The sequence below is a fragment of the Pelodiscus sinensis genome, chromosome 21 (assembly GCF_052426305.1).
Source record: "Pelodiscus sinensis isolate ZL-2025 chromosome 21, ASM5242630v1, whole genome shotgun sequence".
Taxonomy (NCBI): domain Eukaryota; kingdom Metazoa; phylum Chordata; order Testudines; family Trionychidae; genus Pelodiscus; species Pelodiscus sinensis.
In genome coordinates this window covers 11,639,804-11,655,408 of record NC_143072.1, presented here as the reverse complement: position 1 = coordinate 11,655,408, position 15,605 = coordinate 11,639,804, and the positions used below count along the sequence as shown (strand labels likewise).

Sequence of the window (15,605 nt, the reverse complement as noted above, 5' to 3'; positions counted from 1 at the left end):
CTGCAGTATTGCAAGGGTAGTTCTGATAAGCTACCTCTGTTTTCCCAAACGACTGGCCTACCCTGTCTTGTCAGTCACAGATTATGCAATTACATAATGGCCTTGGGTTTGTAGCCAACATAATACTTGTCTTAATGAAGGAACCTTCTAAGTGCAAGTCCTTGAGAGACCTAATGAAATACGATCATCTAATAAACCATCTTGTTAGTCTTTAAAGTGCTACATTGTCCTGCATTTTGCTAATGAAATACCTTATTCTTCAGTTTTACCTAGTGAAAATCAGGGAAGTTCAACACCTGAAAGAGTGTATCTGTCTGTTTTACATACTGATAACTTTGGCTTTTTGGCACTCTGACTCTGTCTGTTCCCATCTATTAGTGTTTGTAGATTAAATCTGTTTGCTTCTGCTGAGTTTACTGGAGAGGGAATTCATCGTTTTGATTGGAATAAGAGGCGACAGTTAATGGCCTAGAGAGGAATTGCCTATAACATTTTTCTTGTCCAATTAAATTTATTTCTTTAAAAACTTCCCCAACAGTCCAAGTTGCCAGGAGCCTTAGATGGAAGAATTATTTTCTTTGATCTCTTCCCAGCTAATATTCTTAGTATGAGGGAAATGTATGTTGCTGGTTCTGTAATTGCATAATCTTGTAGTAGCTGAGTCAGTGATCACTTACTCATCTTCACTTCTTAATCTGATGCAGTGATTCTTCAAACTGCTCCTGTTTTTCTGAATGTTTTCAGTTATATAAATGAGATAATGTTTCAATTCCGGTTAACTACAGTTTTTTTTCCTAAACCAATAGACATCCAGTGAAATAAGTCTCTTAGAGACTAGTTTACATGTTGAGTGAGACTTACAATAAAAATTTCTTGCAGTTGCAGATTTAAAACTTAAAACATTGACCTCATGATAAAGGCTGACTGGATCAACTGCTTAGTAATCCTAAAATAACTGAAAACACAGACTGTCAGGAAGAACTATCTTAAATCTTAGAAATGAGTACTCTTTTGGCACCTTAAAGACTAACAAATATATATAGTATTGTGAGCTTTCATGGGCAAAACCTGATGAACTGAAGAAGTGGGTTTTGCCCACAAAAGTTCATGATACTACATATATTTTTGTTTGTCTCTAAGGGTATGTCTACACTAGCCCCCTAGTTCGAACTAGGTGGCAAATGTAGGCATTTAAACTTGGAAATGAAGCCTGGGATTTAAATATCCCGGGCTTCATTTGCATGTTCCCGGGTAGGCGCCATTTTTAAATCCCCTTAGTTTGAACTGACTGCCCGTGGCTACACGCGGCAGTCAGAAGTTAGTCCTAACTAAGTCCTTAGTTGCAGGAGGAGTAACAGTTAATCCGAACTAAGGACTTAGTTCGGATTAACTTCTGACTGCCGCGTGTAGCCGCGGGCAGTCAGTTCAAACTAAGGGGATTTAAAAATGGCGTCCGCCCGGGAACATGCGAATGAAGCCCGGGATATTTAAATCCCGGGCTTCATTTGCAAGTTCGAACGCCTACATTAGCCAACCTACCTCGAACTAGGAGGCTAGTGTAGACCTATCCTAAGGGTGCATCTACACGTTGGTGCTTGCTCAAAATAGAGTTTATTTGAAATAGACTGCTATTCCGACAAGTCCCTTAATCTTCATGGAACAAGGTTTACCTGGACATTGGAATAGCAAGCCCATTATTTCGATGCCATGCTTATTATTTTAAAATGCAGTCCAGATATACCCTAAGGTGTCAAAGGACTATTCGTTTTTAAAGTTACAGTCTAACATCGCTATCCCTCTGAGACTTAAATCCTAGAAACAAGACAACTTTTCTTGGGTGAAGTGGAGTTTTTCTGTCACTAAATAAATTTGATTTTGGTCTTTCCATTCATTCTTTAAAACAGGAATGTATGATGAAAATTCAGACTGAAAAATCTGCTTTTCTTTAGGAAGAGGAACCAGTTTTAAACTGATATTTGTATGCATGTTACCATCATTTGGAAAAGAGAAGACTGAGAGGAGACATGGTTAGGGATGTAATAGTGTAGTCGATTAACCGATAAGTAAAAACTTATAGGTTAATGCTATAGACTACACCAGGATTACTCAACACACAGCCTGCAGGCCACATGTGGCCCTTGGCCTGTTTGCAGCCTGCAGATGGGAGCTAAAACAAAAAAGTAGTCAATATAATGGTTTTCTCTTGATATGCATTTTAATAGTTAAATTCCTGGACTGCCATTGCTCATTAAAAGTGGAAATCAGGTAAATATTGCATTTTATTAATATCAGCAGAACTGTCTTAAATGGGGCCTGTGTTGTGTAGTCTTGTCTTAATTTTTTTATTCATGCCCCTTAGTATGAAAAGCTATTTGCATGTATATGCAACCACGCTTAAATTGCAGCCCTCAGCATTGTGCTGTGAGTATCATTATGGGCCCCAGGGCTTCCAAAGTTGAGGCTCAGTCCTAGCTCACACCTGGACTATGCACGTTTCCCTCCCTGCCCTTGCCAGTAAATGTTTTAGCAGGATGGCCAGCAGCCTGGCTCAGTCCTGGCTTGTGACGGGTCTGGGACCTACCCCTGTTGCATTTCTGCATTTGAAGTGTATTAGGAGTCCTGCAGGCAGGCAGCCTTGCTCAGTCCTAGCTCGCACCTGGTCCAGGACCTACTTCCGCTGCAGCTCTGCATTTAAAGTGTATTAGGAGGTGGGTGGGCTGGCTGGTAGCCCAGCTCAGTTCCAGCTCGTGCCAGGTCCCGTAAGGGGAGCTGATTTTTAAATTGGCTCCCCTCGCAGACCAGCTTCCACCTGGCACCCCACGCTGCTGCCTCTGATACAGAGGCAGCAGCATGCAGTGGCAGGGGGCTCCTCTGGAATGGGGCTGGAGTACACTGGCAGCTGGCCCCACCCCCGAGGACTATAGAATAGTCGACTGACAAGAATTTGTGAGGTTGCTTAACTATTCAATTAGCCAATATTTAACATCCCTAGACATAAGTAATTTTCAGCTACCTAAAATGGTGTTACAAGGAGGAGGGAGGAAAACTTGTTTTCCTTATCCTCTGATAAGAGAAGAAGCAATGGGCTTAAATTGCAACAAGGGAAGGTTAGGTTGGATATTAGGAAAAACTCCCTAACTATCAGGGTGGTTAAATACTTGAATAAATTGCTTAGGGAGGTTGTGGAATCTTAAGAGCAAGTTACATAGGCATCTGTCAGGGATGATCTTAGATCGGGGTGGGCAATATTTTTTGGCGGGGGCCACTCCCAAGATTTTGGAAAGTGGTCAAGGGCTGCACTTTTCTATGGCGAAAGTGCTGGGTCTAGGGTGGAGGTTGGGTGCAGAAGGGCACATGGGGTTAAGGGACTGGGGTGCTTGAGAGAGGGTGAGATCTGAGAGGCAATTTAGGCAAAGGTGGTGGTTGTGACCTGGGTCAGGGGAATGGGGTGCAGGATCGGAGAGGGTATATGGATGCAGGAAAAGATTCTGGCCTGGAGAAGGGATGAAAGAGGGGGTACAGGGTCTGGGAGGGAGTTGTGACCTGGGGTAGTGGGATGCAAAGGGTTTGGATGGTGACCTGGGGGATGGAGTCGGGGTGCATGAGGGACGGGTGCCAGAGCCAGGCTCTGGCTGCGAGGTGCTTACCTAAGCCAGCAGCCCTGCAGTACCCCTAAGGCAGGCTGGGCTTCCTGCCTGCTGCAACCCCAGTTGAAACTGCTTTCAGCTCTGGGAGGGAGGGGAAAGATTTGCGCTGCTCACATCCCCCAGGCCAATCTCTCAGCTCCTATTGGCTGGTTATTTCCAGCCAATAGGAGCGGAGATATTGGCCAGGGTCAGTTCCTAATGGTCGGTTATTTCTGGCCAGTAGGAACTGAGGATTGGGCGGGGGGCAGGGAGAATCTAAGAATGGCTATACTGGGTCAGACCAACGGTCCATCTAGTCCAGTATACTGTCTTCCCACAGTGGCCAATGCCAGATGCCCCAGAGGGAGTGAACAGAAGAGGGACTTTACAAGCAATCCCCCTCGTCACCCATTCCCAGCTTCTGACAGAGGCTAGGGACACCATCCCTACCCATCGTGGCTCATAGCCATTGATGGACCTAACTTCCATGAATGTATCTAGTTCTTCCTTGAATCTTGTTAAAGTCCTACTCTTCACAACCTTTTCTAGCAAGGAGTTCCACAGCTCCCCCGTTATTATTCAGGCATGGAATTTATAGGCAATTCTATGGAAGTTTGATTCATTTAAGATTATTTCATTTGACTTTGTTGTATTTTACATAGTGCAACTCCTATACCAGCATGACCTATTCTGTCATTCCTATCTGCTTTTGTCCCACCAACTGATTAGCCTCATTCCATCAAGTTTCCATGTTGCCTGTTATATCAATATCCTCATCTGATGCCAGGAACTCCAGCTCACCCATCATAGTATTTGGACTTCTAGCAATTTGTCTGCAAGCCATTTGCACAGTGTGTCAAGATTCAGTTGCTTGCATTCATAGGTTATATTTCAGTGAGAATCTTTTACATGAGTGTCCTTCAGTACTTCCTTGCCTTTACTTTAGCAACTTCTTTCCTATCCTCTTTGCTAGGATATAAATACTGTCCCCTTCAATAAATTCATCCCTAAGGGTTGTCTCCTCCCAAACTGCGTGCTCCTCCACACCTGTCAGCTTTCCCCCAGTGCTTAGTTCAAAAATCCTCTGCAACCTTTTTAATTTTACATGCCAGCAATCAGGTTCCTTTTTGCTTGAGGTGGAGTCCATCCTTCCTGTAAAGGTGCCTCTTTTCCCAAAAGGCTCAGTGCCTAATAAACTTAAAACCTTTTTCTCTACACCTTCATCTTATCCACACATTTTGATGCTGCAGTTCTGCTGGTCTTCCTGGCTCTGCGTATGGAACGGGAATCATTTCAGCGAAGGCTGCAATGGAGTTCCAGGGTAAAGAAGTGGCAATCCTCGGAGTCCGTGTGCAAGCAGCAAGTTGTCCATATCTAGTATAAATACCTACAAATGGCATTCTCTTCTTTCTGACCATCTGCTGGTAATAGGGCTGCACCCGAGAGAACATAAAGAGGGAGATTGTACAAAGCTTCCCCCACCCTGCAGAATAGAGCGCCATTCAGACTGTGCTGTAAACCGCGCAGCGGTGTGCCTGAGGATCCCGGAAGGGTGCTCTGTGGGCCGGATCCAGCCCCTGGGTTGGATTTTGCCCAACCCTGTCTTGGATGGTGCTTGGTCCTGCCATGAGGGCAGGGGACTGCAGTTGTATTCTGTGATTCTATCACTTTTCACAGCAGACTTAATAGCTAGCTGGGTGGCAGGTACTTGCCACCCCTACATCATAATTTTGTGACTCCCAGAGGGAGCATAACACACAGATTGAGATCCCCTTTTTTAATTAACATCCTTCACACAACTAAATCAAATGCCACAATATTTGATACATCAGTTGGCGGAACATGTATTTGCATTGTCTGGAATATTGCACAATAATTTAAGTAAGCCTCACTCTGTCCTGCTTACTGCATGATAAGAAATACAAGCATCTTTTAATAGAGTATAAACTTAATATGGGAGAAAATGCTAAACTTTGTTGGAGTTGCAATACTCTTCAAGAGAAAACACATCTTAAAATTAAAGGTGAAAAGATTCATAAGTCTATTCATATGTCTTAGAACTGAGTTACATAAACTAAACTATACATCTACCCGGGACATCATACAAAATAACTTGAAGAAAGATTGGTTCTAGTTATTCCTGCAGTACAAATGTTCTTCAGTCAGTAACACAGGCAGAGTTTATTTGGTATGTTGGGAACACTTCTACAGAGATGCTGGCAAGTTAAGCGTTGCCAGCATGGTATTGTTGCCTAGATGTGCTTTGTATTTCTTGTGGATACTAGGGGTGTAAGAATGAAGCCACTGAAATGGGTAACCTAAGTGGTTGCACGCAGCTCCCAGGGAGCTAACTGGTGTGCACTGCTGGCTCCTACTTGCCACGCCGCTCCTGGTGAGTGGGTTGCTGCTCCGTGTTGTACAGGCAGTCCCCGGGTTACGTACAAGATAGGGACTGTAGGTTTGTTCTTAAGTTGAATTTGTATGTAAGTCGGAACTGGTACATATTGTAGGGGAAACTCTAGCCAAACATTTCTCCAGAGCTCAGTTTTATTCTCCCACACCTCACTTCCCTCAGTCCTTTATTCTCAAGCTGAGGTGTCTGCTGAGAAAAGCCGCTCCTCGTCTCCTTGGTCTGCTGGGGGGGGGGGGGGGACTAGCTTCGCGTCTCCCTGGTCTGCTGGGGGGAAGCAGCTAGTGCGGGGTTGCCTCACCCTGTCTGTAAGTAGGGATCCGATGTAAGTCGGATCCATGTAACCCGGGGACTGCCTGTACATGTAATAGAGGCAGCAGTGCGTACCGGCTTCTGAGAGGCTGGCTGCTGCCCTGCATGTAACTACTAAAATTTAGCGAATTAGCTAATTACATGCATTTTAACATCTCTAGTGGATACAGGAATAAATTAATATTGGTGACCTTCATGGAATCATAGAACCATAGAGCTGGAGGAGACCTCAGAAGGTCATCAAGTCCATCCCCCTACCTTAGGCAGGACCAATCCCAACTAAATCAACCCAGCCAGGGCTTTGTCAAGCTGAGACTTAAAAATCTCTAGGGATGGAGAATATTTTTTTGTCTTGTGATAAATCCCACTCATATTGCTTGCATTATAATACATTCTAATGTGGTGTCAACTTGAAGCATTTAATTCAGTGTCAGAATGCTCTCGGCAGGATGAATAGGCAGATCATGTTTAATTTCATGTTGTGAGCTCGATGATATTAACTTTTCACATCCTTTGTTCAGTTTGAAGGAGGAATTTCCCATCTGGTATGAGAAACTGGTACTGGAAATGGTCCATCACAATACAATCTCCTTGGAGAAGCTTGTAGACGCTGCCTGGCTAGAGATCATGACCAAGTATGCAATAGATGAGGAGTGTGACTTTGAGGTAAGCTTTAGTTTCAGATATTTGCCATGTTTCTGCTTAATGCTGCTATCCTCAGGACAGAGGTAAAAATACAGTAGACTTCTGATAATCCGGCACACTTGGGACCCAGGGAGTGCCGGATTATTGGATATGCCCGAGTATTAGGAGGTACTCCGGCGGGGTGCTGTGACAGGTCTGCTTGGACCCGCACTGCATGGGGGGGAGGGGCGGCGTGGGAGGGTCGGTGGGGAACGGTGCGGGGGGAGGGGGCGAATCCTCTGCTGTGTTGCGTGGAGAGGGTGGAAGCCCTGCGCAGCCGGCTTGCAAGCAGCAGTGGCAGAGAGGAGGCGAGAGGCAGGCAGCTGTTTAAGGGGGAGGTGTGGGGGGTCTGCGGGGAATGCTGCCTGCCTCTCACCCCCTCTCCACCACTGCCACTTAGAAGCCAGCAGCTGAGTTTCCCTGCTTGCAAGCCGGCTGCACGGGGCTTCCGCCGCCTCCCCGCAACACGGTGGAGGGTTCACCCCTCGCCGTGCCGTTCCTCGCCAACACTCTCCCCCCTGCTTGGCCTGCCTGCCTTCCTTCCTTAAACAGCTGCCTGCCTCTTGCCGCCTCTGGGCAGCTCCAATTCTCCGGCTGGCTGGAGCACTTCTGGGTTCTAGTTGGTGCTGGACTACCAGGAGTGCCAGACAATTGGAGTTTTACTGTACACACTTTTTCCTCTTCAGTCTTAATAACCATCTAAATTTGGTGCTGTCAGTAGATAGTAGTGGCTTTGGCAAAGGAAACTTATCCTACCTAAAAGAGAAGAGGTTCACGTTAGGGCTGTCAAGCCATTAAAAAAATTAATATTGATTTCTATTACAACACAATACAAAAAGTACAGTGCTCACTTGATATTTGTGATTATAAATAGGGATATTAATGTGTATCTGAGTACATGGTTAATCGCTGAACCTGGTTACACGCAGCCCTCCTTCTACCCCCCTGCGCTGTATCAGAGGCTCCCATGTAACTGCCTCCTCCCCCTCCCCAATGCTGTTGCCTCCCACAGAGGCAGCAGTGCGGGGGAGGGGGGAGCACGCGGGAACTGGTGGTTGCAGGAGCCACTTGCCCACTGTGCTGCTGCCTCTGATGCAGAGGCATCAGTGGGAGGAGGGGAAGAGAACGGGAGCCAGTACTCACTGTGAGTTGGCCATAGCCACTGAAAAATTCAGTGGTTAAACATTTACACACACACGCATCCCTAATTACAAAGATGTAAAAAAACCCAAAGCTAATATCTTTCAATTCCCCATTACAAGTATTGTAATGCAGTCTCTTCATCATGAAAATTAATCAGGTATTGGGTAACCATTTTTTCCATTGGCACTGTTGTAGCCAACATTGCAGGGTATTTACATGACAAACGTGCTAAAGAATCATATGCCATTCCAGAGCATGTGCATCTATGATGGTGCTTCTGCTCAATAACTGTCTAAAACAGTTCAGCCCAATGTATGTTAATTATTATCATCTGTGTCAGATGTCACCAGCAGAAGATTGATTTTCTTTTTTTGGTGACTTGTGTTCTGTAGTTTCTACATCAGTGTTGCTCTTAAGACTTCTAAAGCATGCTCCATGTTTTGTCCCTCTCAGATTTTGGAAGGCACTTCAGATTCTTAAACTCTGGTCAAGAGCTGTATCTATTTTTAGAAATTTCACATCGGTACTTCCTTTGCATTTGGTTAAAATCTGCAGGGAAAACTATTCTTAAAATGAAAAATATGGACACGAATAACATGAAATATATATCCGAATGTGGGTAAAACCGAGCAGGAGGCATACAATTCTCTCCAAGGAGTTCAGTCACAAATTGAATGCATTATTTCTTAAAGAGCATCCTCAAGCATGGAAGCATGTCCTCTGGAATGGTGGCTGATGCAAAAAGGGACAGTGTTTAGCATATCAGGCATGTCAATACCTTGCAAAGTTGGCTACAAAAATGCCATGCAAATGTCTGTTAATAAGATAAATAAGAAGCTGACTGTATTATCTCTCGTAAATGTAAACAAATGTGTTTGTCTTAGTGATTGGGTGAACAAGAAGTAGATTGAGTGAATTTGTAGGCTCTAAAGTGTTACACTGTTTTGCTTTTGAGTGCAGTCATGTAACAAATGCACACTTGTAAGATGCATTTTCAAGATACTGACTGTACTAAAATGAGATGACTTGAAAAATACTATTTTTAGAATGCAAATATTTGTAATAATAAATAGTGAGCAATGTACACTTCTGTGTTGTAATTGAAGTCAATACTTGAAAACGTAGAACAATTTTGAAAAATGTAATTTCAGTTGGGATTCTATTTAACAGTACGATTAAAATTGATTAATTGTGATTCTTTTTTTAATAGTGATTAATTTTGAGGTAATTATGTGAGTTAACTGTGATTGAGAGCCTTACTTCACATTTAGCTGCTGCTTCTGCTCCTCACTGCATGTTCTCAGTAGGAATAGCAGCTTATAACGGACACAGCTTGTGCTAGTTTCATTCTCCCATTTCTTGGAAAAGTCTATAGCAGTGGCAGAAGTTTAAGTGTGATTAGAGGAAGCTGGCCTACCCTGCCTTCCGTCCCCTCCCCACCCCCCAAAAAGTCAGAGGGACTGAGTGGAAAGTCAGGTTTGTCAGAAAGGAGGGGGAAATTTCAATCCTGTGACTATATATATTTGGGACTGAGTTTGTGCCTTGAGATGGCACATATGGCCCCTTGCAGCACCTCTGTCTGGAAGACTGAGAAAGTATGATGGACTTTAGAAAAGTGTGTGTGTAGTTTTGCCTTTTTTTGGGGGTAGAAACAGGACTTCTGAATAGGAAGGGTAATGTGGAGATCTCATTAGTCTGTGACCAAGGAAACTATATGGGTATCTTACTGAAGTCAGGTTAAAAGTTCTCTCAAACCATGATGTTTGTGTGACCCCTTGTTTTGTTTCACCTACCTTTCTTCCCGTCAAGTGTTTAAAAAGCTGATTGGCTCATTTCCTGCCTGGTTACCATTTTTGGATGCATTTTTCTACTCAGATTGGGAAGGAGAAAATGCTGCCAGTAAAAATTGTGAAAGTGCATCCACTGGAGAAGGTGGATGAGGAGGCTGCTGAGAAGAAATCTGATGGAACATGTGACTCTCCATCCAGTGATAAAGAAAACTCCAGTCAGGTAGCCCAGGACATGCAGAAAGAGTCAGTCCTGAAGGAGGAGGATAGCAGAAGAGAGATTATTTGTGAGTAACAAGATAACCTTTTGCCCCCAAAGCATAACCCAAAAATGGTCTAAGCACAAATCCAAATTCTCAGGTCTGGGTTATGAAATACGGGAGATACATTGAGCTTTTTAGAGTAACATGATACTCTAACGTTCTAGTAGCTAGTGGTGTAGTTTGTAGTGGAATTAAAAGCCCTGTGAGTGTCCAACTACCTGTAGTCCATTCCAAAACTGAAAATATGCCACTGCTTATTAGTTGATTAGATGTTCTGGGGTATACCTCTTAAAACTAGGAACTTCCACGCAACTTGCCTGGCGAATAAAAAGCATAGGCAGAAAGGAAAAGCTATTATGGGTCTCAAGTATTTTGTCTTGTGGAAATCAACATGTTTATATTTGCCTTTTTCAAGTACAGTCACACGAAACCTTTTCTTTAGAAGTCCTGTTAATTACAGTATGAATGTGGTTTCTTTAGGACCTTATATAAGAAAAATTGGGCATGGTATTCATCATTGAGGGAGAAGTGCTGGTGGTGGTGGTGGTGATAGGAGCTGTAGCATAGCCAGCACTTGTGTCTTTATCAGTATGTTTAATTTCATTCCTAGCAGGGTTAAATCAGATAAGGGGAGACACAGCTAAGCCATGACTATGCTGTAGCTTCCAAAACACTGTTTGACAATTGTCAGTCTAGATTCCATGTTTATTAATTCTGGGCACATGGAGGCATACTCATCACACTTGAATGATGTACGCCAAGAATGTTGACCATCCAATGTCCTGTCTATACAGCAGCTGAAATAGTCAGTCAGTGAAACAATGACTAAGCTGCACTTAACAGATGTTGTGGACAGGACTTGCATGTTGCTGCCACCTTTTTAATGTTTAGAGGGGATCACTGAGAGACCTTTCCACTGTTGTGGGAATGTTTCAGGACTTTTCCATCCCTTCCTGGTACCAGACATCTCTTTTCCACTTGGTCATAAAGATCTATCACCACCTTTGTGGGTTTCCTGCTGGAACGTTATTGATAGCCAATAAAATTATGAAAGAAATTGCTCTATTAGTAATGCTTAGAATGAAGCTAAAGCATAGTAATTTAATTACTGAGGAAGAAAGAAATAGCAAATGCTTGTCATTTGACAGTAATTGGCAAGAGATTGTAAAATACATTTTTATTTTTAATGCAATGAATTGGACCAAAGAGGTAGTGTTCGCCAAAACTTCATTAAACAAAATATTACAGGAGAACAGAAACCAAATCAGTTAACTTCTCAATGAGGCTGTTCAAGGAACACAACCCACCTCTGTGCTTCAGTTAGGCTTTATGGTTATGTCAGAGGAGTTAGGACTTAGGACTTTTATTCTGGTTCTGCCACTTACTCTGACTTTGGTAAAATGACTTGTCTAATCGCTAAAGTCACCTCCTTGTAAACTAAGGATGATGCATACTGTAAATTGGAAATTTAATGTTGTAAAATGCTCTGAAATTATAAAAGGCACTGAGTATACAGTTCCATACAAAATAATCTCTCCATAGAAATGGTAAGAGTACATACATGATTAAACTCCCAGGGCTCGTCTACACTGGCCCCTTTTCCGGAAGGGGCATGTTAATTTCAGCTATCGTAGTAGGGAAATCCGCGGGGGATTTAAATATCCCCCGCGGCATTTAAATAAAAATGTCCGCCGCTTTTTTCCGGCTTTTAGAAAAGCCGGAAAAGAGCGTCTACACTGGCCCCGATCCTCCGGAAAAAGCGCCCTTTGAAGTAGGAATAAGAGCCTCCGGAAAAGGGCGCTTTTTCCGGAGGATCGGGGCCAGTGTAGACGCTCTTTTCCGGCTTTTCTAAAAGCCGGAAAAAAGCGGCAGACATTTTTATTTAAATGCCGCGGGGGATATTTAAATCCCCCGCGGATTTCCCTACTACGATTGCTGAAATTAACATGCCCCTTCCGGAAAAGGGGCCTGTGTAGACGTAGCCCCAATGTGTTAAGCATGTGCATATAACTTTAATTCTGCTCTTCTGTGAATGCACAATATTCTTTTAATTTCATGACTGATACAGTTTCTCATACAATGTGACGATGCAATTTTTCTATAACTTTGGACCACCTGGAGTATCTTGTATTCAGGTGATCTGAAAAAGTGGGTCGTCATGAAAGCTCATCACCTAATAAACTATCTTGTTAGTCTTTAAAGTGCTACATGACTACTTTTCTTGTTTTACCAAGATCAGACTAACACGGCTACCTCTGTTACTTGTAATACTTAGCTGAGTTCGAGTCCTTGTGTTCCATCTTTTCTTGCTGTACTTACACAATATGCTACAGATGTAGTATAGAAAATATCTGATATATATGCCAACTTCAGTTAATGGTTTCAGGCCTTTAATGATGTCTAAAAGACCATGTTGCTGATTGAAAAGAAAACTTAAGTCCATGAAATCTACTGGAGTATTGCAGTGAAGCTTGAGGAAAATTGTACAAGAATGAGGGCGGAAAAAGCTGTTACAACCTTAAGGTGCTTGGGTATTTTATCATAAAGCTGTACACTGTATTTCAGAGTTTATCTAAAAGCTGTATTGTAAGTCAGATGTGCAAGGGAGCAAAATAAACCTTCACATTTTCCTGGCACTCTTCATCCCCCTAGGTTGCATTTCATCAGCCCCTGGTGACTTATAGACATCTAATTTTTTAAGTAATTTTTAACTTGTTCTTTTTTTATTTTATCTTCTAAACCTACTCCCTTCCCACTAGCATTCACTGTTAGGCATTCCTTCATCATCAGCCTTCTTGAAGACTGAAACAAAGAAGTCATCAAGCACCTCTTCCATTTCCAAGTTTCCTATTGTTGTTTCTCCCTCCTTACTGAGCAGTGACCCTACCTTGTCCTTGGTCTGCCTCTTGCTTCTAATATATTTATTCAATGTCTTCTTGTTACCCTTTATGTCTGTAGCTAGTTTGAGCTCGTTTTGTGCCTCTGGATTTCTAGTCTTGCCCCTGCATACCTGTATTGTTTGCTTATGTTCATTCTTTGTAATTTGTCCTAGTTTCCTCTTTTTATAGGACTCGCTTTTCATTTTGAGATCATGCAAGATCTCCTAGTTAAGCCCAGGCAGTCTTTTGCCATATTTTCTCTTTGTCCTGTGCAGTGGAATAGTTTGTTTTGGGGCCTTTAATAATGTCCCTTTAAAAAACTGTTAACTTTCTTCAGTTGTTTTTCCTCTTAGTCTTGCTTCCCATGGGAACCTACCAGCTCTCTGAACTTACCAAAATCTGCCTTCCTGAAATCTACTGTCTCTATTTTGCTGTTCTCCTTTCTACCATTCCTTAGAATCATGAACTCTATGATTTCATGATCACTTTCACCCAAGCTGCCTTCCACTTTCAAATTCTCAACCAGTTGCTCCCTATTTGTTAAAATCAAATCTAGAACAGTGTGACGGACCGGGCCGTGTCTGGGCACAGCTGAGGGTGTCCGCTCAGGGCGAATTGCTCAAATCTGGGGCTCCTTACAGCCACCAGACTGGTGACCTCTCCCAACAGGCCACAAACCAGTCCCACAGAGTGCTTCAGCAGTCTGCCTGAAGCCTCATGAGCAAAACCCCTCCGACACCCCAGCAATATCCGTGCCCCAGATGGCCCCGGGCCTCATACACAGGTGGGGGGTCCTAGCACCCAATCCCACCTACCCCGAACAAGTTCTGTCTGGTTCCAAGAAACCAGCCACAGATCCCTGGTCAATTTACCCTCTGGACCTTGCCCACAAATCACGCTGGGCCAATCCTTTAGAATCTATATCTAAAGGTTTATTATTACAAGAAAGAAAAGCCTGGGAGTAAGGTTGTTAAAGAATAGTACGTTACATGCACCGAATCTCCCAGTCCTCGGTGCAGGCTCTAGCAGAGATGTTACAGCTGCTGGTTTAAAAGTTCTTATTGCACATCCTAAGATCAGGATGGGTTCACAGGTCTTCCGGGCTCTTCGATCCCTGCAATGCTGCCTCTGGGATGAAGTGCTGAGCTGAGAACAAAAATGGCATCGACCGCATGGCCTCTTTATACCTCCTTCCTGGCCTCTTCTGGTATGCAGCAGGTCACCTGGTCCTCAGCCTCTCTGTGTTCCCTGCTGGCTGCTCTCAGGTGACAGCCCCCATTCTTTGGGTGTGTCCTTGGCCCATTGAGAGCCATTGTTCCACAGGGCCTCAGTAATTAGCATGTCCACAGGCTTGGCCCTGCCCAATGCTTAACCAGATGCAGGGAAATCTTCAGTGTCCATACAAGTACATGCTAATAATTGCACACAGACATTATACAAACACATGAACAGCGTACATAGGATTATCCGATAATAAGCTTCTATTCAATACCTCACATGGCCCCCTTATATACCATTTTTGGGGCCAACACCCACACCTATGGGTGCATCAGTGATCTGGCTGCTCCCCTCAAGATCCAGCAATGTGACAAACAGCTTCCCCCTAGTAGCTTTTTCACCCTTCTGGAAAAAAAAAAGTGTTCAATGCAGTCCAAGAACTTATTGGATAGTTTGTGCCTCGCTGTGTTAGTTTCCCAACATATGTCTGGATAGTTGAAGTCCCCCTCTCTCCCTGCCCCCTGTGTCCCCCCCCCCGCCACCAAATTGTGCACTTTGGTTGATTTTGTTAGTTGTTTAGAAAAAGCCTCATCCACTTCTTCCACCTGGGTAGGTGGCCTGTAGTAGACCCCCAGCATGACATCACCATTGTTTTTTACCTCTTTCAACCTAACCCAGAGACTCTCTACACATCTGTCTCCTATGTCCATCTCCACCTCAGTCCAAGTGTGTACATTTTAAATATACAAGGCAACACCTCCTTCCTGTTTACCCCACCTATTCTACATGAGTAAGCTGTAGCCTTCTATACCAGTATTCCAGTTGTGCATTATCCCACCAAGTCTGTGTGATACCAACTGTCATAGTTGTGTTTATTAGTACTTCAAGTTCTTCCTGCTTATTACCCATACTTCTTGTATTTGTATATACGAAGATACTGATTTTGATTTTTGCCTCCCAGTTCTGCCTAGTTCCTCCTTTTTCTGTGCTACTAAAGCCCAGGTTCCCTCCCACGTCTCCATATTTTTCACTTACGTGTGTGCTTTGGTCACCTGCCCCCATCGAACCTAGTTTAAAGCCCTCCTCAGTAGGTTAGCTAGTCTACATCCAAATATGGTCTTCCCTTTCCTCAAAAGGTGATCCCTATCCCTTCTTGGAATAGCATCCTATGGTCAAGGAAACTGAAGTCCTCTTGGAGACACCATCTTCGCAGCCAGGCATTCACCTCCAGGATGCACTTGTCTCTGCTTGCCCCCCTACCTTTAAGAGGAAGGACCGAAGAG

At 43.7% G+C, this 15,605-nt stretch overlaps 1 protein-coding gene across 2 annotated transcripts in view; it reads left to right on the top strand.

Moving 5' to 3' along the window:
* The window catches only part of BAZ1B (bromodomain adjacent to zinc finger domain 1B), a 110,093-nt gene that overhangs the window by 15,368 nt on the left and 79,120 nt on the right, over nucleotides 1-15,605 (top strand). For both annotated transcript variants that reach the window (XM_006119603.5, XM_014571765.4), the window contains exons 3-4: nucleotides 6,870-7,014; nucleotides 10,051-10,249. In XM_006119603.5, coding sequence (XP_006119665.3) covers nucleotides 6,870-7,014; nucleotides 10,051-10,249 — 344 coding nt within the window. The remainder of the gene's footprint in view (nucleotides 1-6,869; nucleotides 7,015-10,050; nucleotides 10,250-15,605) is intronic.